This window comes from Pristiophorus japonicus, chromosome 4 (assembly GCF_044704955.1).
Source record: "Pristiophorus japonicus isolate sPriJap1 chromosome 4, sPriJap1.hap1, whole genome shotgun sequence".
Lineage (NCBI taxonomy): Eukaryota > Metazoa > Chordata > Chondrichthyes > Pristiophoridae > Pristiophorus > Pristiophorus japonicus.
Genome location: NC_091980.1, coordinates 230986442 through 231012014, shown reverse-complemented (window position 1 = coordinate 231012014; position 25573 = coordinate 230986442). Strand labels below are relative to the sequence as shown.

Below are 25573 nucleotides of genomic sequence, written 5' to 3'. Positions count from 1 at the left end.
AGATGAAGTATAATGTGGATAAATGTGAGGTTATCCACTTTGGTGGTAAAAACAGAGAGACAGACTATTATCTGAATGGTGACAGATTAGGAAAAGGGGAGGTGCAAAGAGACCTGGGTGTCATGGTACATCAGTCATTGAAGGTTGGCATGCAGGTGCAGCAGGCGGTTAAGAAAGCAAATGGCATGTTGGCCTTCATAGCAAGGGGATTTGAGTACAGGGGCAGGGAGGTGTTGCTACAGTTGTACAGGGCATTGGTGAGGCCACACCTGGAGTATTGTGTACAGTTTTGGTCTCCTAACCTGAGGAAGGACATTCTTGCTATTGAGGGAGTGCAGCGAAGGTTCACCAGACTGATTCCCGGGATGGCGGGACTGACCTATCAAGAAAGACTGGATCAACTGGGCTTGTATTCACTGGAGTTCAGAAGAATGAGAGGGGACCTCATAGAAACATATAAAATTCTGACGGGGTTAGACAGGTTAGATGCAGGAAGAATGTTCCCAATGTTGGGGAAGTCCAGAACCAGGGGTCACAGTCTAAGGATAAGGGGTAAGCCATTTAGGACCGAGATGCGGAGGAACTTCTTCACCCAGAGAGTGGTGAACCTGTGGAATTCTCTACCACAGAAAGTTGTTGAGGCCAATTCACTAAATATATTCAAAAAGGAGTTAGATGAGGTCCTTACTGCTAGGGGGATCAAGGGGTATGGCGAGAAAGCAGGAATGGGGTACTGAAGTTGAATGTTCAGCCATGAACTCATTGAATGGCGGTGCAGGCTAGAAGGGCCGAATGGCCTACGCCTGCACCTATTTTCTATGTTTCTATGTTTCTATGTTACCATTTAATTAGATATTGGATAGCAAAAGTTGCAAATCTGGATCATAGGGGATGCAAGGACTGCTTACAGGGGGGACCAGGAACCTGAGATAATTCCCAGCACATTACCCAGAAATTATGACAGGCACATTGAATCATAGACTATACATAGAAACATAGAAAATAGGTGCAGCAATAGGCCATTCAGCCCTTGGAGCCTGCACCACCGTTCAATAAGATCATGGCTGATCATTCCCTAAGTACTCCTTTCCTGCTTTCTCTCCATACCCCTTGATCCCCTTAGCCGTAAGGGCCATATCTAACTCTCTCTTGAATATATCCAATGAACTGGCATCAACAACTCTCTGCGGTAGGGAATTCCATAGATTAACAACTTTCTGCATGAAGAAGTTTCTCCTCATCTCAGTCCTAAATGTCCTACCCCTTATCCCAAGACTGTATCCCCTGGTTCTGGACTTCCCCAACGTCGGGAACAATCTACCCGCATCTAACCTGTCCCGTCCCATCAGAATCTTGTATGTTTCTATGAGATCCCCTCTCATTCTTCTAAACTCCAATGTATAAAGGCCCAGTTGATCCAGTCTCTGCTCATATGTCAGTCCAGCCATCCCGGGAATCAGTCTGGTGAACCTTCGCTGCACTCCCTCAATAGTAAGAACGTCCTTCCTCAGATTAGGAGGCCAAACCTCAACACAATATTCCAGGTGAGGCCTCACCAAGGCCCTGTACAACTGCAGTAAGATCTCCCTGCTCCTATACTCAAATCCCATAGCTGTGAAGGCCAACATACCATTTGCCTTCTTTACCGCCTGCTGTTACCTGTATGCCAACTTTCAATGACTGATGAACCATGACACCCAGGTCTCATTGCACCTCCTCTTTTCCTAATCTGCCACCATTCAGGTAATATTCTGCCTTCGCGTTTTTGCCCCCAAAGTGGATAACCTCACATTTATCCACATTATACTGCATCTGCCATGCATTTGCCCACTCACCTAACCTGTCCAAGTCACCCTGCAGCCTCTTAGCATCCCCCTCACAGCTCACACCGCCACCCAGTTTAGTGTCATCTGCAAACTTGGAGATATTACACTCAATTCCTTCATCCAAATCATTGATGTATGTTGTGAAGAGCTGGGATCCCAGCACTGAGCCCTGCGGCACTCCACTAGTCACTGCCTGCCATTCTGAAAAGGACTCGTTTATCCCGACTCTCTGCTTCCTGTCTGCCAACCAGTTCTCTATCCGCTTCGGTATATTACCCCCAGTACATGTGCTTTGATTTTGCACACCAATCTCTTGTGTGGGACCTTGTCAAAAGCCTTTTGAAATCCAAATACACCACATCCACTGGTTCTCCCTTGTCCACTCTACTAGTTACATGCTCAAAAAATTCCAGAAAATTTGTCAAGCATGATTTCCCCTTCATAAATCCATGCTGACTTGGACTGATCCTGTCACTGCTTTCCAAATGCGCTGCTATTTCATCCTTAATAATTGATTCCAACATTTTCCCCACCACTGATGTCAGGCTAACCGGTCTATAATTACCCATTTTCTCTCTCCCTCCATTTTTAAAAAGTGGTGTTACATTAGCTACCCTACAGTCCATAGGAACTGATCCAGAGTCAATAGACTGTTGGAAAATGATCACCAATGCATCCACTATTTCTAGGGCCACTTCCTCAAGTACTCTGGGATGCAGACTATCAGGCCCCGGCGATTTATCGGCTTTCAATCTCACCAATTTCCCTAACACAATTTCCCGCCTAATAAGGATATCCTTCAGTTCCTCCTTCTCACTAGACCCTCGGTCCCCTAGTACTTCCGGAACGTTATTTGTGTCTTTCTTCGTGAAGACAGAACCAAAGTATTTGTTCTATTGGTCTGCTATTTCTTTGTTCCCCATTATAAATTCACCTGAATCCGACTGCAAGGGACCTATGTTTGTCTTCACTAATCTTTTTCTCTTCACATATCTATCGAAGCTTTTGCAGTCAGTTTTTATGTTCCCGGCAAGCTTCTTCTCGTACTCTATTTCCCCCCTTTTAATTAAACCCTTTGTCCTCCTTTTCCAGTTTTATTTATATTTAGGCTGGTTACGCTTCTAGTGCCTATAGCCTAGCGGGGGAGGAAAGCTGATAAAAGGATTTTTGAAAAGCAGTTGGTGGCTGCAACTGCTTTTCAAAAATCCTTTTATCAGCTCTCCTCCCCCGCTAGACTAGAGGCACTAGAAGCGTAACCAGCCTAAATATAAATAGAACTGGAAAAGAAAGCATAAGAAAGAATATAGGGCCCAAGTTTCCACATGATTTGCGCCTGATTTTTAGGAGCAACTGGTGGAGAACGGTCTATCTTAGAAATCGCAATTCTCCACATTTTTTTTTCTGCAGTTCTAGTCAGGTAGAACAGTTCTACTTTGGAACAGAATTTTTTCTTCAAAAGGGGGCGTGTCCGGCCACTGACGCCTGATTTCAAAGTTTCCACAGTGAAAACGTACTCCAAACTAAGTTAGAATGGAGCAAGTGAAGATTTTTGTAGAACTGAAAAAACCTGATCTACACATTAAAAAATCAGGTGCAGGTTACAAATTAGGCGTCCAGAACGAGGTGGGGGGGGGTGGGGGGTGGGGGAAGGGAAGTCATTAAATTCTACAATAAATCCTTATTTATACTTCTACAAATATTATACAAATAAATCCAACCTGAATAAACATTTATAAGCAAAGAAAAGATTAAATAAACCATCTTCCTACCTGTGTGAAAGTGCTTCAGGCACGGAGAATTCTGCAGTCAGCCTGAGGCGCCCGTTCTTCCCGCGGGCCGGGGAGGGGGAGGAGGAGGCACCCGTTCTTCCCGCGGGGGGGGGGGGGGAGGAGGCGCCCGTTCTTCCCGTGGGGGGGGTAGGAGGCGCCCATTCTTTCCCGCGGGGGGGGGGGGAGGAGGCGCCCGTTCTTCCCGTGGGGGGGGTAGGAGGCGCCCATTCTTTCCCGCGGGGGGGGAGGCGCCCGTTCTTCCCGCGGGGGGGGGGGAAGAGAGAGGAGGCGCCCGTTCTTTCCTGCGGGGGGGGGGGGGGGGGAGGAGGCACCCGTTCTTCCCGTGGGGGGGGGGGTAGGAGGCGCCCGTTCTTTCCCGCGGTGGGGGGGGGGGAGGAGCGCGCCCGTTCTTCCCGCCGGGGGGGGGGGAGGGGAAGGAGACAGTGAGAAGGCTGCAAGTGCTGATGTGCTGATGGCAATGTGCTTTTATTTTAAAAAAGTGTCAAAAATTAAACAGCTACAAAGAACTACAAAAATGGCCGAGTGCCAATGTTTTTTTCACACTGCGCGTGTGCAAACGCTCCAACGCGCACGCACAGCGTTGCCAGCAGGAAAAAAAATAATTTAAATAGTACCCGCCCCCTCCCACTTACAAAATCGGCGCGAGTGTAGGCTCCGCCCCCCTGGGCGCCGCGCCAAACAGACAAGGAGCTGCAGGGCTCTGCAGAATCGCGTAATACTTATATTTAAGAAGGGGAATAGAACATGTCCAGGGAATTATAGACCAGTCAGCTTAGCATCGGTGGTAGGAAAAATAATGGAATCCCTACTAAAGAAAAAAATAGAAGATCATCTAGAAACCATAAATATAATAATGAATAGTCAGCATGAATTTCAGAAGGGAAAGTCTTGCTTGACCAACCTCATTGAATTTTTTGAAGAGGTAACAGAGAGAGTAGTCAATGGTAATGCAGTATATGTCATTTATCTAGGTTTTCAAAAGGCCTTTGATAAGGTACCACATAATAGACTGATGAACAAGGTCAGAGAATGTGGAGTCAGGGGACAAGTAGCAGAATGAATCGCTAGCTGGCTTCAAGATAGAAAGCAAAGAGTAGGGGTAAAAGGTAATTATTCACTGTGGCCCGAGGTGGGTGGTGGTGTTCCACAAGAATCAGTGCTGGGACCACTGTTGTTCACAATTTATATTAATAATTTAGACTTTGGAATCAAAAACACAATTTTTAAATTTGTAGATGACACCAAATTAGGGGGCATAATCAATACCAAGGAGGACTACAATAAATTAAAGGAGGACATTAATAAACTTGCAGAATGGGCATATAATTGTCAAATGAAGTTCAACACAGATAAATGTGAGGTATTACATTTTGGTAGGAAGAATAGGGATGTCACTTATTACTTGGAGGGTGCGAGTCCAGGTGGGGTAGAGAAACAAAGGGATTTTTGAGTACAAGTACACACATCACTAAAAGTTGTGACACAGGTTAGCAAAGCCGTAAAAAAAAAAGCAAACTAAGCACTTCAGTTTATTTCTTGAGGTATAGAATTGAAAAGTAGGGAAGTTATGCTAAACCTGTATCGAAACTTGGTTAGACCACACTTAGGGTCCGAAATTGGTCGACATGCTGCCCGTGGACCGCCGGCGTACTGCCCAAAAGGGCGATTTTCGTGAGAAAACAGCTACATACAGCTGACAGACCGCTCGGCGGAATATTCATCAATGACATATTATCCGCCGTGCAGGACCGCCCACAAACCACCCAAAAAATGCGATTTTCATCGCATACCACCGACATACCACCGGACCTGTATACCGTCCTGGAAAAGGTGGTTTTACGCGATGGTAAGTGGCCAGGAATGAGCGGAGTGCATGGAGCCGCCATTTTAGAAATCAGGAACTGTCAGCTAAAGCAGCAGCTCTGTGGGCCCATGTTTCCGCCCTCTGGAAAAACGGCGCAGCTTGATAAGGTGCGCCGACTTTCTGGAAGAAAAAGGACGCCAAAAACTTACCTTGTGATTCTCCGGTCTCCTCAGGACGTCTTCGTGCTCGGCGTGGCGCAGCACAAGGTCGGGGGCGGAGCCAGATCCCGGCGTTGAAAACAGTGTCAGGACCTCTGCACATGCGCGTTAGAGTGTGCACACATCTGCAGTAGCTCCAGGCCCCCGAGGCTGCGTGGGAGGGGCCCGACCCTAGCCCTGGCCGAATGGGCTCACCGGGCGAATTTTGAGACTCAGACCTCCCTCCCGTTCAGCTCCCTCCCCCTCCTCCCTCCCTCCCGTTCAGCCTTCCCCCCGCCTCCCTCCCCCCTCTTCTCCCCTCTTCTCTCCCCCCCCCGCCCGAAGTGTCGTCATCATCGGTGGCCCAACCCGTCCTGTTCAGCCTCAGCGGCCCGGCCCATTCAGCCTCTCCCCCCTCCTCTCTCCGCCTCCCTCTCTCCCTCCCTCCCCCTCCCTCCTCTCTCTCCCTCCTCTCTATCCCTCCCTCCCTCCCCTCTCTCCTTCCCTCCCTCTCGCTCCCTCCCCCTCCTCTGCATCCCTCCCCCTCCTCTCCCTCGCCCCCTCTCCCTCCCCTCCTCTCCTCTCCCATCCTCTCCTCACCCTCCTCTCCCCTCCTCTCCTCCCCCTCCTCTCCCCTCCCTCTCCTTCCTCCTCTCCCCTCCCCTCCCTCCTCTCCCTCCCTCCCCCCTCTCCCTCCCTCCCTCCCCCCCTCTCCTTCCCCCTCCCTCCTTCTCACCCCCATCCCCCCTCTCTCCCCCCACCCCTCGCTGTCAGAAACACAGACACTGGCAGAGACAAAGAAAGAGACACTGACAGAGACAGAGAGAGAGAGACACTGGGGGGTGGGGGAGGGGCGTCCCAGCACACTGTTGGAGGGCTCCCGGTGCTGCAGTAGGTGAGTAGAAATAATTTTTTATTTATTGATTGATTTTTTATTTTTTTTATAGATTTAATTTTTTAATTTTTTTTGATTTATTGATTTATTTATCATTTATTATTGATGATGGCTCTTTATTTGTAAAAGTGAAGTGTTTAATGCTTGTAAACTCCTCCCCCCCACGCCTGATTTATAAGTGTAGGTAAGGTTTTTCTGAGCGTACAAAAATCTACATTTACTCCATTCTAAGTTAGTTTGGAGTAAGTTTTCGCTGCCTAAACTTGCAAAACAGGCGTAAGTGGCTGGACACGCCCCCTTTTGAAAAAAAAATCTGTTCTAAAATGAACCTATTCTAACTCCCTAGAACTGGAGCAAACTAAATGCCGAGAATTGCAATTTCTAAGATGCTCCATTCTAAACTAGTTGCTCCAAAAAAATAGGAGCAACTCAGGCCAAAACTTGAGCCCTGTATCTCTGAGGTGAAAAGTGATTTTAGAGTGCGATTTTCATTGGAAAACGTATCTTTAATATTATGTGAGTAAATTATTAAGATAGAAAGGCATTTTATTAATTTTTTTTGATCGAAAAATATTGTGGAGGTTTAAAAAGAATGGGGCCTGTGTTATCTCAGCCTGTATTGATGACAACCTGTCTAATGGAGGAACCAGATGTGAGGAAGTTTATTGAGCAGAGTTATAAGGCTCATGGAAGAGGTCACAGAATGATGAGGAGGAGGAGGAGGCCTTACCCGCAAAGGATCTTCAGGGAGAAGTGTTCCTACTTGGACCTGACCGATCGACTGTGTGTCTGAAGGCTGCGCTTCCGAAAAGAGGTCATCACTGAGATTTGCCAGTTCATTAAGGCAGACCTGCAGCCCAGTACCACCAACATTACTGCACTCTCTGTCAAGATGAAGGTGACTGTGGCAATTTCCTTTTATGCATGTGGCTCTTTTCAATCATCAGCTGGGGTCATATGCTGTATTTCTCAGTACACTACTCATCAGTGCATTTGACAGGTAACCGAAGCACTGTATGCACACCGGATGGAAATGATAAACTTCCCAATGACGAGGGAGGCTCAAAGTGACAGGGCTTTGGGATTTGCATGCATTGCTGGCTTCCCCAAGGTGCAGGGTGCTATTGACTATACCCATATTGCCCTGCGAGCATTATTACAGGAGGCAGAGGTGTACCGAAACCGTAAGGGATTTCACTCCTTCAACATGCAGCTGGTATGCGACCATACACAGCGCATAATGGCATGAATGCCAACTTTCCAGGGAGCATCCATGATGCGCATATCTTGCGGGAGAGCACTGTGTCTGACCTGTTAAAGTATGAGCCGCAAGGTTAATGCTGGATGCTGGGTGACAAAGCTTATGGCCTCGCTACCTGGCTCTTGACCTCCCTGAGGAACCCTGACACAAAACCCAAGCAATGATACAATAAAAGCCACACGTAACATAATTGAAAAGACAATTGGAGTGCTGAAGCTGCTTGGACCACTCGGGAGACAGGCTGCAATACCACTCTGAGCAGGTTGCTCAGTTCACTGTGGTGTGCTGCATGTTGAATAATTTAGCAATCATGTGGGACAGGAACTGCCACAGGGGACTGTGGGACCACCTGAGGAGAGAGTGCAGGAGACGGAGGAGGAAGAAGAGGACATTGAGGGGCAGGAGGATGACGAGGAGCTTGCAGATAAACCCATGGCACCAACCCCAATACCACAGCGGAGAGCACGTGGAGCGTATGCCACTGCAAAATTGTTACGTCAGCAACTCATAAATGAACGCTTTGCTTGAATGTGGAGAGCTGTGTTTTTGGACCCTGATGATTGTTACCCCAAAAGTTTGACACTGTACAAGAGTGCTTAAATTCAATTCAAACATTTATCTAAAAATTTTAAAAATATACAACAATTTCCAAACTTTGTAAAAATTAACAACTGTTTTTATAACTTTAATAAAAACTTTAACAAAACTTACAAAGCTTTAATACCAATTTTAACAAACATTTTATAACGTTAATAACAAACCCATTACTTTCCCCGCCCATGGCCTCTGCCCCTACTACAGCCGCGTGGTATACCACCCTTGGGACTATTCCTCCCTTTCTAACTGCTGCCCTTCCCTTTCCCAGTGCCCGTGGGCAAGGAACTCTCCGGGTATATACCAAGCCGCCGTCCAGTACCGCACCTCAAGTGCCATTGCCGTCATTGGGTCGGGGGGGTGGTGGGGTGTGAGACATTGCAGGCGCAATATCTGGGACGTCAGGAGAAGCTCGCACTGTGGAAGGCGAGGCTTCAGAGCTGGGAGATGATGTCAGCTCCTCAGCCACAGACGCTGTCAACCTGACTACTATAGCACGTGGGGGTTCCGGCCATGTCCCGATCCTGTCGATTGCCGCATGGCGTTAGCGGTTCGTTCCATCGCGGCGATCATATGCAACCTTTCCTTCGATTGCTGCTCTGATAGAGCTGCAATGTTAGTGGCTGTTGTAGTCATGGCCTTGAGCAGCTCTCGACCTATGTCGATGCTGGCCTGTGACAGACACACCATGTCCTGGTACACGCCTAAAGCAACTGACCTTTACTGCACCAACTTCCATCACTGCGGCAAAGGCGCTGCAACACTGGGGTGCCTTGCTGCGCACGGCTTGGTCCAGCAGATGCAGCGGACTCATGGGGGAATCCCATAAATAGAGACTCCGTGGTGGTGGAGGATGTTCCAGCTGTCCCACATGGAGCTGGTGCATCCTCCTCCGTCTCCAACACCAGCTCCACCTCCACTGGCTGCTGGATCAGAGGCTCTTCCTGTTCTTCTTCCTCTTCCTCTTCCTCGTCAGGAGAGGGCTGGGTGACGCCAGAGGTGGAGGCAGTGCGTCTGTCGTCGGTGTCACTGTGGCCTGAATCATTGGAGTCTGGAAGTACAAAACAACATTTTAAAAAGCTTGGCAACAGGGAAGGGGGGTGAGGGTTACATGAGTACATAGTACAGTGACCTCGCGCAGTCTTACTTAAATGTCCACCACTGCTACAGTACTGCATTACATATCACAGACAGAATACATATATGAATTGCGTTACATGCCCCCCAACATTCCAGTACATCACATGAGGCCAACATTAGTTACAGTTAGATTACATGACATGAGAGGACCGCAACACAGATTGCATTTTATTCACCTTACCATCTTGTGTGAGTGTGTCAGCTCCTATGCCGGTGGTGGCACGGTTGCTATCCCCAACCAATGGATCTCGATATCTGTAAGCGGCTCCTGGGTTGTGGGGCCACCCCCCGTGCGACGCTGATTGGCCGCTATTGCAGATGTCTTCCTCTGCAGAAAGGAAAGTAAATGAAAGTATAAATCTTCAATCCATTTGACACAGACACAGACACACACACACACACACACACACACAAAGCACTATGTTGAACCTCTTGTCATTGCCTGAAAAGCACGAGTACATCGCCGTAACCTTAAGATAAATCGCATCATCCATATGATACTGAACCTATATTTACATGGTATATAGCACGTGGGGGAGGGGCATAAATAAAATCATTACTTTACTCTTGCAACCCTCACCAGGTCATTCCACCTCTTACAGCACCTTTCCCCGGTGGGTACCATCGTACTTTGAGGACACATCCTCCCTGATCTCGTCCCAAATTCGTTTGTACTTCTTTGGGAGGGGCTTTCCACGACCACCCTTGGTGAGGTCGGAGTAGCTCTCTGTGTTGTGCTCCAGAAGGGCAGGTAACTCCGTTTCATTGAAGGCAGGCACCCTCAGCCTCCCCTCCTTCTCGATATTCCTGCGCTTGGATGTTTTCTTTAACATTGGCATAGTTTTCTTCTGGATATTAATTTTCTCTTCTTAAGTAGCTGTTCTTTTGTTGAAACTGAATAATTATTAGTTGCTACCAATTTTTTTCCACTGTGCTATCTATTTTCAAACTCACTGGCCTTCGATTACCTTGCTGCTACTTCTCGCGCTCTCTCTCTCCTCCTCAACTCACTGCGCATGCGCGGGTGACCCCGACCCCCGAAATCGCAGGTAAAACGCTTGTTGGAAAAAATAGGAAAAAAAAAATTTTGCGCATGCGCAGTTCCGTGCTGCACCGCCCATCGAACAGAGAGTGGATCTTGATCAACCACTAAGATGCATACCGCCCGATGCAGACCCCTGACATTCCACCAACATAACGCCGAAAATGTTTTCACCAATTTTGCCTTCTTCAGTCTCGGCGTTATGCCGGCGGTATGAAACAACAGACCGCTGCGAAATGGGCAGACCATCGGTATCGACCAATTTCGGCCCCTTAAGAGTACCGCGTGCAGTTCTGGTCGCCATATTATAAAAATATAAAGAGGCACTGGAGAGGGTGCAGAGAAGATTTACAAGGATGATACCAGAAATGTGAAGGTATACATATCAGGAAAGGATGAACAGGCTGGGTTGTTTTGCTCTTGAAAAAAGAAGGCTGAGGGGTGACCTAATAGAGGTTTTAGTAGATATAGAGAGAATGTTTCTACTTGTGGGGAAGAACATAACTAGAGGTCATCAATATAAGATAGTCACCAAGAAATCCAACAGGGAAGTCAGAAGAAACTTCTTTACCCAAAGAGTGATGAGAATGGGGAACTCGCTACCACAGAGAGTGGTTGAAGCGAATAATATAGATGCATTTAAGGGGAGGCTAAACAAGCATGTGAGGGAGAAGGGAATAGAGGGTTATGCTGATAGATTTAGATAAGGAAAGATGGGAGGAAACTCGAGTGGAGCATAAACGCCAGCATGCATTGGTTGGGCTGAATAGCCTGTTTATGTGTCATATATCCTATGTAATCCTGTGTAATTATGCCGGGTTATAGTGCAACAACTGCCAGACACTCGCTGGTACATGATTTTTGTTGGACAGTGAGCCTCAGCAAGATAACCAGTTGTGAAGGGCTTTCATTGCTTCGTCCAATCCTGTCCTTCCTCGCCATCCACAATGTATTTTCCAGTATAAGTCACTTGGGAAACCGTATCTGTTTTTTTCATTCCCCTCTCTAGTCGAGGGCACTGAGATCAATTCTAGTACTCCCATCCTCCCAGTGTCCTGGTTGGAATGATTAAACAGCATAGGTCAGAGATTGAACTTGAACCTTTCTGGCTTTCTATATCTGAGTACCACACCAAATAGGGAATTTACTTACTGATCCAGCGAGAGGTTCAATCTATACTTGAATAGGAATGTCAGAGCTGCAAGCTGTTTCACAGTCCTGGATGGGAGAGTCAGTTAACCTTTCCTCTGCCTCAGTGTAATGTAATGCTGCTGATCCTATTCCTACAGTGATTTGGAGCGGTATGCAGTAGGGCAGGATTTCCTGAACTCTCAAGATTGCCTAGTTAATCAAATCTTTGCAGGTCTGTACCCTTGCTGCATGACCAGAATCCTATCACCATTTAGAGTGAGCAAAGAAAGGGCTGAAACTGGTAATGGCAGGACAGATGGTCAGAATATTTTCCAGAGGTCAGTTAGAATAGGAGATGGAGAGGAAAGCAAACATTCTTAACGAGTCATCCCCCCCACTCCCCATACATGTATCACCATCATAAATCTCACGCAGAGTGCTTACCATACTGTTTTTGCTCAGAGTTCTAGGAATTAGACAGGCCAAAAAACAAGTTTGATTCTTAACGAAGGGGCAAGGAATGGCTCTGAGCAGAGGGTAAAATTAGTTTATATATAAAATAGGAAGGAATATCGCTACAATTTCAAAGTTAGGAAAGGGGGAAATCATCCACCAGAAAAGGGTTGGGAGAGTTAAGGAATCTATACAGTCTCAGCAAAACATATACTGTGGGGTGGGAGCAGGAGGCATAAAAGCACAGTTCAAGGAACATGTAACCCACAAAATCCAGTACTGAAGATAATCGAATTTTGCCGGAAAGCAGGATTTTATTCAGTGAGCTGGTTTTTGAGTTTTTGTATGTATTTTGTATGATTCATTCTTTGTACTACCACAGTAAATGACAATTTAAAGTAGAAGGAATGATAAATATTCAATGAAGTGTGTATTATTAGTAAAACATTATAGAAGATATTATCTGCCTTGTAGGAGATACCTTCATTCGTGTCCTGTATTTTCACTGCAGCTTCTGGACCCCACTCGCATGCAGAGCAGTGCAGGTGACATGCTTCAGGTAGCAGCTTGCATGGATCACAGAGTTGCTGCAATTATTTGCATGAGAGTTGGACTGATCTGTAAGGCACCCGTGGCAAAAAGCGTACTGCTGGGAGTTTGAATGCTTCCTTTCTGTAATGGAAGTTTTGTTAAAAACAGGTTTAATAATGTGGTTCAGTTGAGGTGCAGTGATATAGTGCAAAGCCGAATAAATCATTAAAGTACAAATTTAGTTCATTTTTCTGGGTTATATTTTCTCTTTTAAAGCAAGCTTATTCATGCAGTGATACTAATCAGGTTAAAAAATAAGCCATTAGTGATAGCAAACCTGATGCAAAATGTTTTCCCATTTAAGATAATTCAGTGGCACCAAAAATCGGGGATTGCATCTGTAGGGAACCTCTGCTACTGACCCTGGCACACATTCCAGGATAAAGGGGATGTTCCCTTATTTGCATACCAGTGGTGGGCACCTTACCACATCTGGGCATTGACCATAACAGGAAGGCCAGAAAATCCAGCATAAAAGTTCCTGAACCAGAGCTGTGGCAGTTTCCCTCACCTGGAAAGAATTATCAGTCGCCCTCTCGCCCCCTATGTAAGGGGCCACTTTAATATATATTTTTAAATTTGCCCCATAAATCTTCAGGAGCCAAAGCCGGAGCCTCCAAGTTGGCCCTACTTCCACTGAGACTTGAGAAGTACCTCTGGTTTGAGCAGGTGTTTATACACCAACCATATGCTGGGTCCCTCTGATGGCCTGGGGTATGTGAACTCCCTATGTAGGGAATCCCCACATCCAGCTCTGCCCCTTTATGACAATGGTCATTTTTGGGCCATGTAAAATCCCCTCTCCCCCAACAGGCTATGCCAAATACTTGAACAAAAGGCTGTGAGATCCAAGTGTACCTGGATCCTGGCTCAGTTTCCAGGTGTTCCAGGTGTTGATACGGAGCAACGGCAGATAAATGGAATTGAAATACAGATTAGCCATATCTAATTTACAGGCTCAAGGGGCTGAATGGCCTACTCCTATTCCTATGTTCCGGCAGACTCCCGCCAAATGTACTGCGGGATTGTGTCGAAACAGCTGTGGATATTCAGGCCATTATCTCAATCTCTTTTTCGTAAAGCTAATGTTGCAAGTTTCAAATTTATATATTGTTCACAAGTATTTCTGTTTGAAAATTACATTACAGCATATACAAAGATGAGTACATTGTAGTAACCTAGTTTGTTCACTGGAGAGCAGAGTCTGCAGAAGATTAAATTATTTTCAGCTGCTGTTTTCTGCATCGCCACAAGATGGCAGTTGTAGCCAAGTATAAAAGTTGATTAACCATAAAAACAGCAAATATGCTGCATTGATAACTGTGGGACAGAAAAAGGGGTTTAAAGATGACCGTTGAGCAAATCTTACATATAAATGCTGATAGTCAGGCTTTCTGTGGTCTTCCACATGCTTCTCATTTGTGTGTTGTGACACTGACACTGCTTGCGATTTCCTGTCAGCAGGGTGTCCCCAAAGTGGTATCTGGTGTGAAGCACGCCGCTCCAAAACCCTGACAACTGACTGCTCCACAGCTCATCTGCCACTGCACTTCAACTTTTATCAAAGTAATGGCATTTCTTATTAGCAATTGTGAAAACACAGGATACTGTTGCCCGCCATCTGGTAGGTCACAGGTTCTTGCCTGTGATTTTCTACACTGCTGGTCTAGATCTCTGTGTTGTTGGGAGGAGGAGTTCAGCACAAGATGGAAGAGGGGGAAACAGCATAAGAAGTCAGCCTCACCAGTCTCATGGCCTCCTTGTATTTGGCTCCTGAGTGCCTGGGAGCAAGTTTCCTTTTTCTCATCCAAGTTGGGGAATGGCTGAGAAGAGACAGAAATGGAGGAAAAATACACAAAGCAATGAATGGAAAAAGCAGAATTTTGGTGAACATACAGCAATGCATTTTATGTCTTTACTAAATGCACTGGAAAAGTGTTCATAATATATTGTTAAATTGAAGCCTTTTGAGAATTACAAATCGACTGTATGTAATGCACAGGATTTTATCCATTACAGCATATTTTTCAAGCTATCGTATTTGATGCATTGCACTGTATATTTAGTTTCGGGTAAAGGTTTGCATTTAGAAAGCATTTTATCACATCTCTTTAAATCGTCTCAAATTACTTTTGACTGTTATATTGGTAAACTCAGTAGCTGTATTGTGCACAGTACGATTTTGTAAACATCAGTTAAATGAGTAACTAGTTTATCTGTTTTTAATGGTGATGGTTGAGGGAGGACTGCAGGTTAGGGCACTGGGAGAATATCCTGCTTTTCTTTGAATAGTAACGTGTGATTTTCATTGTCCACTTGAATCACCAAAACACACAGGTGAGGCCATGGTTTAAGAATCATCCAATTGACAACTCCTCTGACAATGCAGCACATCCTTAGTACAGTATTGGAGTGTCAGCCTATATTACATGCTCACATTCCAGAACAGGGCTTGAATTCACCATCTAACTTAGAGGTGAGAGTGCTATACACCGAGCTAAGTTGGCCCAGGAGTTGTATTCTTCTTACTCTATTTGTCGCTGGAACCATTTATCCGTTTCATTAGGATAAAATCACAACTGTTGTAATTCTACTCTGCTTTATATCCTTGCCCTGCCTTCCTGCCACCACAGAGTACTCCAGGTGAGAGACTGATGCATTCTCTATCTAAACGTCTCTATGGATATTATCAATGCCATTTCACGTGCTCCTGTAACAGGTCTTGTGCTTAAGAAAGGAAATGCCTCCCTATATCTAGCTACCATGAGTTGCTCAATGTTGCAGCCACAAAATATCTGTAAAGCTCGCTTGTTCAGGGTATTAGAGCTTGAATGTGTGTCAAGGCTGTGAGTGCCACACTGTACAGCTGGAGTACTGGGCTACTCCCAGGATAAAGCTATATTAAGGCATGCATTACTATCATCATACTTCTGTGTAATTAATAAAATATGACCCCTGTGAGCAATTTAAATTGCAAACCAAACTGCAGTGATTCACAACTTTGATTTCATGGTTTTAAAATATAAATTCACCAATCTTGCATCCTCAACAGGGAACCACACGTGAAGCGAATGTGATTCAGGGTACCCATCATCATTAACACAGGCAGTCCCTCGAAATTGATGAAGACTTGCTTCCACTTTTGAAGTGAGTTCTCAAGTGACTCTACAGTCCAATACGGGAATTACAGTCTCTGTCACAGGTGGGACAGACAGTCATTGAAGGAAAGGGTGGGTGGGGAGTCAGGTTTGCTGCACGCTCCTTCTGCCGCCTGCGCTGGCTTTTTGCATGCTCTCGATGACGAGACTCGAGGAGCTCAATGCCCTCCCGGATGCTCTTCCTCCACTTAGTGCGTTCTTTGCCCAGGGACTCCCAGGTGTTGATGGGGATGTTGCATTTTATCAAGGAGGCTTTGAGGGTATTGTGTTCCTAACACAGATGAGGCTGCACTCAGGGAGGTTAGTGACCTCAGCCTTTAATAAGACACTCCAGAGTGAGGAACAGGCCTTAGGGGCCGGCTTATATACAGTGCTCCCAAGGAATGCTGGGATCCCTTGGGAATTCAGGGGATGAGCTCCCTGGTGGCGGAACATGGGAGTGCATGCTTTACAGATACACAACATCATACCCCACCAAAGTCAAAGTGAAAACTATTTACAAGGTGAAGCGGTCAGGAGCCTTTCTTTCCCTGGTGGACCGCCTCGATACAAATGTCTGTTCTGGTGTGTTGGCTGTGCCCTCGCTGGGCTGGCGTGTTTTTGGCCCTGCAGCCCTGCAGCGCTGCTGGGTGAGCCTGGCCTTGCTGGGCTACTGGGCGTGATGGGTTCGATTTCCTGGTCCGGCGTGGTGTCGTTGATCCTTTGGGTGTGTGTGTGGGCTCGAAAAAGTTGATGCCTGCTGTGGGTTGTTCAGGGCAGTCTGTGAACCGCAGCCTCGTTTGATCCAGGTGTTTCCTGCAAATTTGTCCATTGTCTAGTTTGACTACAAGCACCCTATTCCCTTCTTTAGCTATCACTGTACCCGCGATCCACTTGGGACCATGTCCATAGTTTAGCACATACACAGGGTCATTCAGATCAATTTCCTGTGACACAGTGGCGCGACCATCGTTTACATTTTGTTGCTGCTGCCTGCTCTCTACCTGATCATGCAGGTTGGGGTGAACCAGCGAGAGTCTGGTTTTAAGTGTCCTTTTCATGAGTAGCTCAGCCGAGGGCACCACTGTGAGCGAGTGGGGTCTCCAGTGGTAGCTGAGCAGTACTCGGGACAGGCGGATTTGGAGTGAGCCTTCTGTGACTCATTTAAGGCTCTGTTTGATGGTTTGTTCTGCCCGCTCTGCCTGCCCATTGGAGGCTAGTTTAAATGGGGCCGAGGTGACATGTTTGATCCCATTGCGGGTCATGAATTCTTTAAATTCAGCACTGGTGAAACATGGCCCATTGTCACTGACCAGTATGTCAGGCAGGCCGTGGGTGGCAAACATGGTCCTCAGGCTTTCAATGGTGGCGGTGGCGGTGCTTCCTGACATTATTTCACATTCAATCCATTTTGAAAAAGCATCCACCACCACCAGGAACATTTTACCGAGAAACGGGCCCGCATAGTTGACATGGATCCTCGACCATGGTCTGGAGGGCCAGGACCACAAACTTAGTGGTGCCTCTCTGGGCACGTTGCTTAACTGAGCACATACACTGCATTGCCGTACACAGGACTCTAAGTCAGAGTCGATACCAGGCCACCACACGTGGGATCTGGCTATCGCTTTCATCATTACTATACCCGGGTGTGTGCTGTGGAGATCCGAGATGAATGTCTCCCTGCCCTTTTTTGGTAGCATTACGCGGTTACCCCACAACAGGCTGTCTGCCTGAATGGACAGCTCGTCCTTTCGCCGCTGGAACGGCTTGATTGGCTCTTGCATTTCAACGGGGATGCTGGCCCAGCTCCCATGCAGTACACAGTTTTTTACTAGGGACAGCAGAGGATCTTGGCTGGTCCAAGTCCGAATCTGGCGGGCCGTGACAGGTGATTTATCATTTTCAAACGCTTCCATGACCATCAACAAGTCTGCGGGCTGCGCCACCATCAACAAGTTTGCAGGCTGCGCCATTTCCACCCCAGTGGTGGGCAATGGTAGCCGACTGAGAGCATTCGCACAGTTCTCGGTGCCTGACCAGTGGAGGAAGGTATAGTTAATGCTGATAGCACGAGTAGCCACCTTTGTATGCGGGTTGAGGCATTAGTATTTATCCCTTGTTTTCAGCGAACAAGGATGTGAGGGGCTTGTGATCGGTTTCCAGCTCAAATTTGAGGCCAAACAGGTACTGATGCATTTTCTTTACCCAGACCACACACGCTAATGCCTCTTTCTCAATCATGCTGTAGGCCCTATCGGCCTTAGGCAAGCTCCTGGAAGCATAGGCGACAGGTTGCAACTTCCCCGCAACGTTAGCTTGTTGTAATACACACCCGACTCCGTACGACGACGCGTCACATGCTAGCACAAGTCTTTTACACGGGTTATACAATACAAGCATCTTGTTGGAGCATAAAATGTTTCTGGCTTTCTCAAAAGATATTACTTGTTTTTTTCCCCATACCCAGTTCTCACCTTTGCGCAATAACACATGTAGGGGCTCTAAAAGGTTGCTTAACCCCATTAGGAAGTTACCAAAATAGTTGAGGAGTCCCAGGAACGACTGCAGCTCCGTGATGTTCTGTGGCCTGGGCGCGTTCCTGATAGCATCTGCCTTGGCGTCTGTGGGCCGAATGCCATCCGCCGCGATCTTTCTCCCCAAAAACTCCACTTCTGTTGCCATGAAGACGCATTTCAACCTCTTCAGCCGCAGCCCTACACGATCCAGTCGCTGGAGGACCTCCTCCAGGTTTTGTAGGTGCTCGGCGGTGTCCAGACCCGTGACCAATATGTCGTCCTGAAAGACCACCGTGCGTGGTACCGACTTGAGTAGGCTCTCCATGTTTCTCTGGAAGATCGCTGCAGCCAACCGAATTCCAAACGGGCATCTGTTGTAGATGAACAGTCCCTTGTGCGTGTTGATGCAGGTAAGGCCCTTCGAAGACTCCTCCAGCTCCTGCGTCATGTAGACCGAAGTCAGGTCGAGCTTGGTGAACGTCTTGCCTCCTGCCAGTGTCGCAAATAGGTCGTCTGCCTTAGGGAGCGGGTATTGGTCCTGTAGCGAGAAACGATGAATAGTTACTTTATAATCGCTGTAAATCCTGACCGTGCCATCACTTTTGAGTACTGGAACAATCGGGCTGGCCCACTCGCTGAATTCCACTGGGGAGATGATGCCCTCACGTTGCAGCCTGTCCAGCTTGATTTCCACTCTCCATCATCATGTGAGGTACCGCTCGCGCATTATGGTGAATGGGTCGTGCCTCTAGGACCAAGTGGATCCGCACCTTCGCCCCGGAAAAGTTTCCAATGCCTGGCTCAAAAAGGGAAGGAAATTTGTTAAGAACCTGGGTACATGAGGCCTCATCGACATGCGATAGTGCTCGGATGTTATCCCAGTTCCAGCAGATTTTGCCCAGCCAGCTCCTTCCAAGCAGTGTGGGGCCATCGCCCGGGACAATCCAGAGTGGCAGTTCGTCCACCGTGCCCTCGTAGGTGACCTTGACCATGGCGCTGCCCAGGACAGTGATAAGCTCTTTGGTGTACGTTCTCAGTTTCGTGTGGATGGGGCTCAGGGCTGGTCTGAATGCCTTGTTGCACCACAGTCTCTCAAACATCTTTTTACTCAAGATGGATTGGCTAGTGCCAGTGTCCAGTTCCATGGCTACGGGTAAGCCATTCAATTTTACATTTAGCATTATAGGTGGACATTTCGTCGAAAATGTGTGTACCCTGTGTATTTAAGCATCTGAGACTTGAAATTGCTTTGATCCAACAAGGACTGATCCTCCTCTGCCACGTGGTGGTTAGCAGGTTTTGCAGAGCTTGCAGCTTGTTTGTAAGCTCGTTGGATGTGCCCCATTGTTCCACAGCTCTTGCAAACATACCCTTTGAAGCGGCATGAATAGGCTGAATGGAAGCCTCCACAACGCCAACAAGGTGTGAAACACCTTGCATTCATCCTTTGTTGGGGACTCTGAGTCATCTGGGTCACCTGAGGCCTGCTGGTAGTTGCAGACTCGTGGTTTCTGCCCTGTACATTTCTGCTCGCAAACACAGTTCCAGTTAATTTATGAACATTGCTAGCACTTGTGTGCTGAGAGATTTGTTTGGTGTTATCACTGGTGGACATAAACGCCTGTGCTAATGCAATGACCTTACTGAGGGTCGGTGTCTCTACAGTCAAAAGTTTTCATAGGATGATCTCGTGGCCAATGCCCAGTACAAAAAGGTCTCTGAGCATTTGCTCCAGGTAGCCATCAAACTCACATTGTCCTGCAAGTCGCCTTCGCTCGGTGACATAGCTCGCCACTTCCTGACCTTCAGATCGTTGGCACGTGTAGAACTGATACCTCGCCATCAGCATCCTCTCCCTCGGGTTAAGATGCTCCCGAACCAGTGTACACAGCTCCTCATACGACTTATCTGTGGGTTTCACCGGAGCCAGAAGATTGTTCATGAGGCTGTAGGTCGGTGCCCTGCAGACTGTGAGGAGGACCGCTCTCCTTTTTGCAGCGCCTCCTTCTCCAGCTCGTTCATTGCAAAGTACTGGTCTAGCTGTTCGACATAGGCTTCCCAGTCCTCACCTTCCGAGAACTTCTCCAGGATGCCCACAGTTTGCTGCATCTTTGCGTTGGATTCGTATTCTCGTCGCCAGTTATTGTGTTCCTAACACAGATGAGGCTGCACACAGGGAGGTTAAAGTAACAGTGACCTCAGTCTTTAACAAGACATTCCAGAGTGAGGAACAGGCCTTATGGGCCGGCTTATATACAGTGCTCCCAAAGGATGCTGGGATCCCTTGGGACTTCAGGGAATGAGCTCCCTGGTGGCGGAACATGGGAGTGCATGCTTTACAGATACACAACAGAGGGTATCGTTGAAACGTTTCCACTGCCCACCTGGGGATCGCCTGCCATGTAGGAGTTCCAAGTAGAGCGCTTGCTTTGGGAATCTTGTGTCAGGTATGCGGACAATGTGGCCCGCCCAACAGAGCTGGTCGAGTGTGATCAGTGCTTCGATGCTGGGGATGTTGGCCTAGTCGAGAACACTGAAGTTGGCGCGTCTATCCTCCCAGGGGATTTGCAGGATCTTACGGAGACATTGCTGGTGGTATTTCTCCAGCGATTTGAGGTGGCTACTGTATTTGGTCCACGTCTCTGAGCCATACAGGAGGACGGGTATCACGACAGCCCTGTAGACCATAAGCTTGGTGCCAGATTTGAGGGCCTGATCTTCGAACACGCTTCTTCAGGCGACCGAAGGCTGCCTGTCAGCTTTTTGAAAGCAGGTTTTTTGGAGTCAGCAGGATGCACAACATACTGGCCATGTAGTGTTTCCCTGGACCTATAGACGGTAGCAGTAGTATAACATTAAGTGATGTCTAATGTCTTTTTACCCTGTAATTTTCACATTTATTGTATGAAAATTATTGGGGAATAGTCACGTACTGCAGGTTAGACATTTTTTGACAAAAAATTTTCTTGCAAATGAGAATCATGCAACTTTAAGAGAGATTCCAAAATGTCCTCACTAGTTCTTCAGATTGTAAGAAGAGCTTCATTAATAATGGAGAAAAGAAAGGTTATCGGAACCTGCCCAGGGATCACCCATCAGTATCCTGCTTAAACTCAGGTGTCTTTCACAGCTGCTAGTGTGTATATATATCAATAGAGAGATTGTAGAGCTGTAAGCAAATGCATCTCTTTCTGATAGAGGTCTACTCTGTTTATTCTGACAGTAACAAATCCAAAACCCATAGCGACATGACTGCCTTTTGTTTGAAGTCGTTAGGATTGATACTGTTATTGTCTTCACTTGATTCACTGAGGTAGAGGGCTAGCCATGTTGAATGGCCTGATTGTTTCTTTGTATTGGCCTTCATCTAAGCCCCATCTGCTTTACATCAGTCAGACTTCACAGCCAAACACTCCTGCCCTTCCTCTATCCTGACACTTGTAGGCCCCCCTATTATCAAAGTAAGCACAAAGAACTGTCTGGGTTGGCCGTACAGCTGTGCTTTGCAGCTTGGAACTATTACCAGAAAACAAGTAACGTAGAACTTGAACCAGTGCATATTCCCATTAGTTCCATATGTACTGTGAACTGTTCCATCAACGGCTTTGACATTAAGCATGATGTATTTGGATTAATCCAAATTTGCTCAGTGATCTAGTGTCCTGTATAATAGTTAGTAAGGACTATAGTTCAAGGTATTTCTTTAATATTTATTAACTACCCTCTTTTTTGATTTTATCGCTTCTTACATTTCTCAGAGTACGATGCACAGCCTGGTAGCACATCACTGCAGGGTGCTCTGAGCTCAGCAACAAAAGAGCGCATTACATGTACGCTTAGACATGTGAGCAGAGCATGTGAGAGCAGGAATGTCTGCTTTCTCTTAAAATGCAAAAGGTTATCAATTTATTATTCATAGTTCTCAAGTGATCCAATGGAGCCGGCTTTAATGAGCTAGGGAGTCAGATTATTAGACTTTACTGCTGAGTTTTACAGCTACTTTTGCATCGATGTATGCTGCACATTGAGGCATTCAGTCCTTCTTTCGGTTTTGGATATTTTGGGCTAGATTTTCGGCTTTGCTCATTTCAGGGCGGTAATGGAGACAGGTAGTCCTGATAGTGCTGGGAACAGTTTGTGCCACAGTCAGCAAAATTGGGCAGCTGGGCGGAGCACTGAGAGAGGCGTTGCACACCTCGCTTAGGGCGCTAGGCCGACTGAGCATGCTAAAATCCCGAGCTAAACAGCTGGCCTCGAAGCGCTCTAAGAGAGGCCTGGGGAGAAAAAAATCATTCCCAATAAGTAACTCAAGCCACCACAACATAAATCGGGAAAAAAAACAATCACACATGAGGTGGGCAATATTTACCTCACTGCAGCCACTACAGCTCGGACCGCCCGCTTTCACAGGCAGTCCTAGCACAACGCTCTACAGAGCGCTACGGATCGGGCCAGAGCCAAAAATCAAGCTGGTGTCATGACCAGGGTCGTTGCACACCAGCTCGCTTCTTCCGGACGGTAATGCTCCACGCCCTGCCGAAACTGGCCCGAAAATCCCGGCAGGGTGCTGAAAGCTGTCCGCCCGCTCAGAAGAGCTTACTGCCCTCATTGCCGCCCCTTCAGGACGAAACAGAGGCAGCAACAAGTGGAAAATCCAGAGAATCTTTTTTTCTTTAATTTCATACTAATTTTCACAAACACTAAATGTATGAATTTAACTTTTGAACTCTTGAGACTATTAAATAACTCAAGTCATGATAAAATATAACCCTTTTTCTACTTTGTTATTTAATAGCTTACTTCTCTAAGCCTATTTCCACCTCCGTAACATTGCCCGTCTCCGCCCCTGCCTTAGCTCATCTGCTGTTGAAACCCTCATTCCTGCCGTTGTTACCTCTAGACTGGGCTACTCCAATGTACTCCTAGCTGGCCTCCCACATTCTACCCGACATAAACTTGAGGTCATCCAAAACTCAGCAACCCGTGTTCTAACTCGCACCAAGTCCCGCTCACCCATCACCCCTGTGCTCACTGACCTACATTGGATCCCGGTTAAGCAACGCCTCAATTTCAAAATTCTCATTCTTGTTTACAAAACCTCTCCACCTCACTACCTCTCTTTATTCTTTTAAGGCCCTCCTTAAAACCTGCCTCTTTAACCAAGCTTTTGGCCTTCTGCCGTAATTTCTTATGTGGCTCGGTGTCAAATTTATTATTTTGTCTTATAAAACTCCTGTGAAACGCCTTGGGATGTTTTACTATGTTAAAGGCAAGTTGTTGTAGCCTATGCAGAGACTAAGGCCCAGAAATTCAATAAGGCTGCTCCATTTTACAGACATAAAACAATCATAAAAGTGTTTAAAATGGGGGCTGGAATGCACGCGCATTCTATGCTGGAAGCGCACCGCGCGCCATATTGGTATAGGCATCAAAAGAGCCATTGAGGGCCCGAGCCTAAAGCAGGCGTTAGGACATTTACATATACAAATAAGGGGTCTGGTGCTGGTGCTGGATCATTTGCATATGCAAATAAGAGGCCTGTTTCATGCTCCCTTTACCAAATTGGTTTGGCTTAAATGCAGCCGGCACAGGGCTGGCAATGTTCAGTAAAATCTGGTCTACATGTGGCCTAACCACTGATCCTTAAAGGAACCACTGGAAACCGCCCACCAGAAAGGTAAGTTTTGTTAAATATACCTACCTGAATGTGGAGTCGGGAGGAGCACGAGTGCTCCTGTCGGCTCTAATGCAGCTCTAAAGTCTGTTGCCAGCTCCTGCTCAGCCCCCTCCCAATTTCGTCACCAACCCTTTCCAAGGACCGGGGACACAGCATCCTGAAATCTGATCACATTTCACCGGCAAGCCACTTAGGGGTGCGCAGCAAGCGTCCGCAGATCACCAGCCTCATTTAAAGGAGGCCCAATATTGCTTGTGTCTCAGGTTTACCCATTCAGGTGCAGGGATGGAATTTCTAGGCCTAGTATTACAATTCAGCAGTATTTCAATAAGGATAAAGATTATCATAAAATTAAATGAGCTTCAGCACTTACAGCATTTTAGCTCACAACTTTTTTTTCCAATGTTAGGTGAACAAACTCACTGCTGAAGTTAATTTCTTTGCAATATTTTGGTTAATCGCTTATTCCCTCAAGCATATTTGCCATGTACTGTTCTGTCCTTATTTTACATGAGATGTTGATCTGGAAAAGTAAAATACATTGTACAGTGTGAACAAACACTGGCCCATTTCCTTGTATTACTTCGGTGGGAATCCGGTGGAGCCCTTGGACAAATGGAGTAAATGGTTGAAAATGGCCCTTTACAGTTTTCTCTGAGGGTTCTGCCAAAGTTATGACTGGAGATCAAGAGAATCCCTGCGGAAATTCAGAGCCACTGTGTTTAAAGAACAATTCAAAGAATGTGTGACTAATGACACCTTCAACGAAAAATAGTAATAACAAAATCATGACATATATCAGATCCACAAATGGAAAGTAAAAGAGATGTACAAAGTGCCGAAAAGAAGTATGTAAAGCTTGCAGCTCATATAAAGGGAAAGCTTTTTAGGAAAATGGAAATCATTAAAGAGGGATTGGAAAATTCAAAAGCATGCATGGTAAGATTATTACTGATACAGGTGCAGTGTCCAAAATCCGGAGTTCCGGAATGTTCCGGAATCCGTACTCCGGGATGATTCGTGGCAGGGTTGTCTGGAATCTGTAAAATGTTCTGGAATCCGGAGCCGCCGAATGTGCCGACCTCGGAGTCTCGCCGCTGCCCGACCTCGGGCCTCGCTTCGCCTCCACTGCCCTTACCTCGCCGCCACTGCTGCCCTTACCTCGGGGCCGGCTCGCCCAAACACTTCTTCCATGATGGAGCCAGTCGGCCCAAACACCTCCTCTTCGGCGGGCCCATTGGCCCGTACACCTCCTCTTCGGCGGGCCCATTGGCCCGTACACCTCCTCTTCGGCGGGCCCATTGGCCCGTACACCTCCTCTTCGGCGGGCCCCATTGGCCCGTACACCTCCTCTTCGGCGGGCCCATTGGCCTGAACACCTCCTCTTCGGCGGGCCCATTGGCCCGTACACCTCCTCTTCGGCGGGCCCATAGGCCCGTACACCTGCTCTTCGGCGGGCCCATTGGCCCGTACACCTCCTCTTCGGCGGGCCCATTGGCCTGAACACCTCCTCTTC

The 25573-nt window shown here is 47.1% G+C and overlaps 1 protein-coding gene across 4 annotated transcripts in view; it reads left to right on the top strand.

The window, feature by feature from the left end:
• kiaa0586 (KIAA0586 ortholog) overlaps window positions 1-25573 on the top strand; it is an 800223-nt gene that overhangs the window by 729469 nt on the left and 45181 nt on the right. Inside the window, exon 32 of one of the 4 annotated variants that reach the window (XM_070879137.1) lies at window positions 12608-12851. The exons of the other annotated variants lie outside the window; for them this stretch is intronic. Within the exon in view, the coding sequence (XP_070735238.1) occupies window positions 12608-12696 (89 nt within the window). The 3' untranslated portion in view covers window positions 12697-12851. Of the gene's footprint in view, window positions 1-12607; window positions 12852-25573 lie in introns of those variants that run through there. 4 annotated transcript variants of the gene reach the window in all.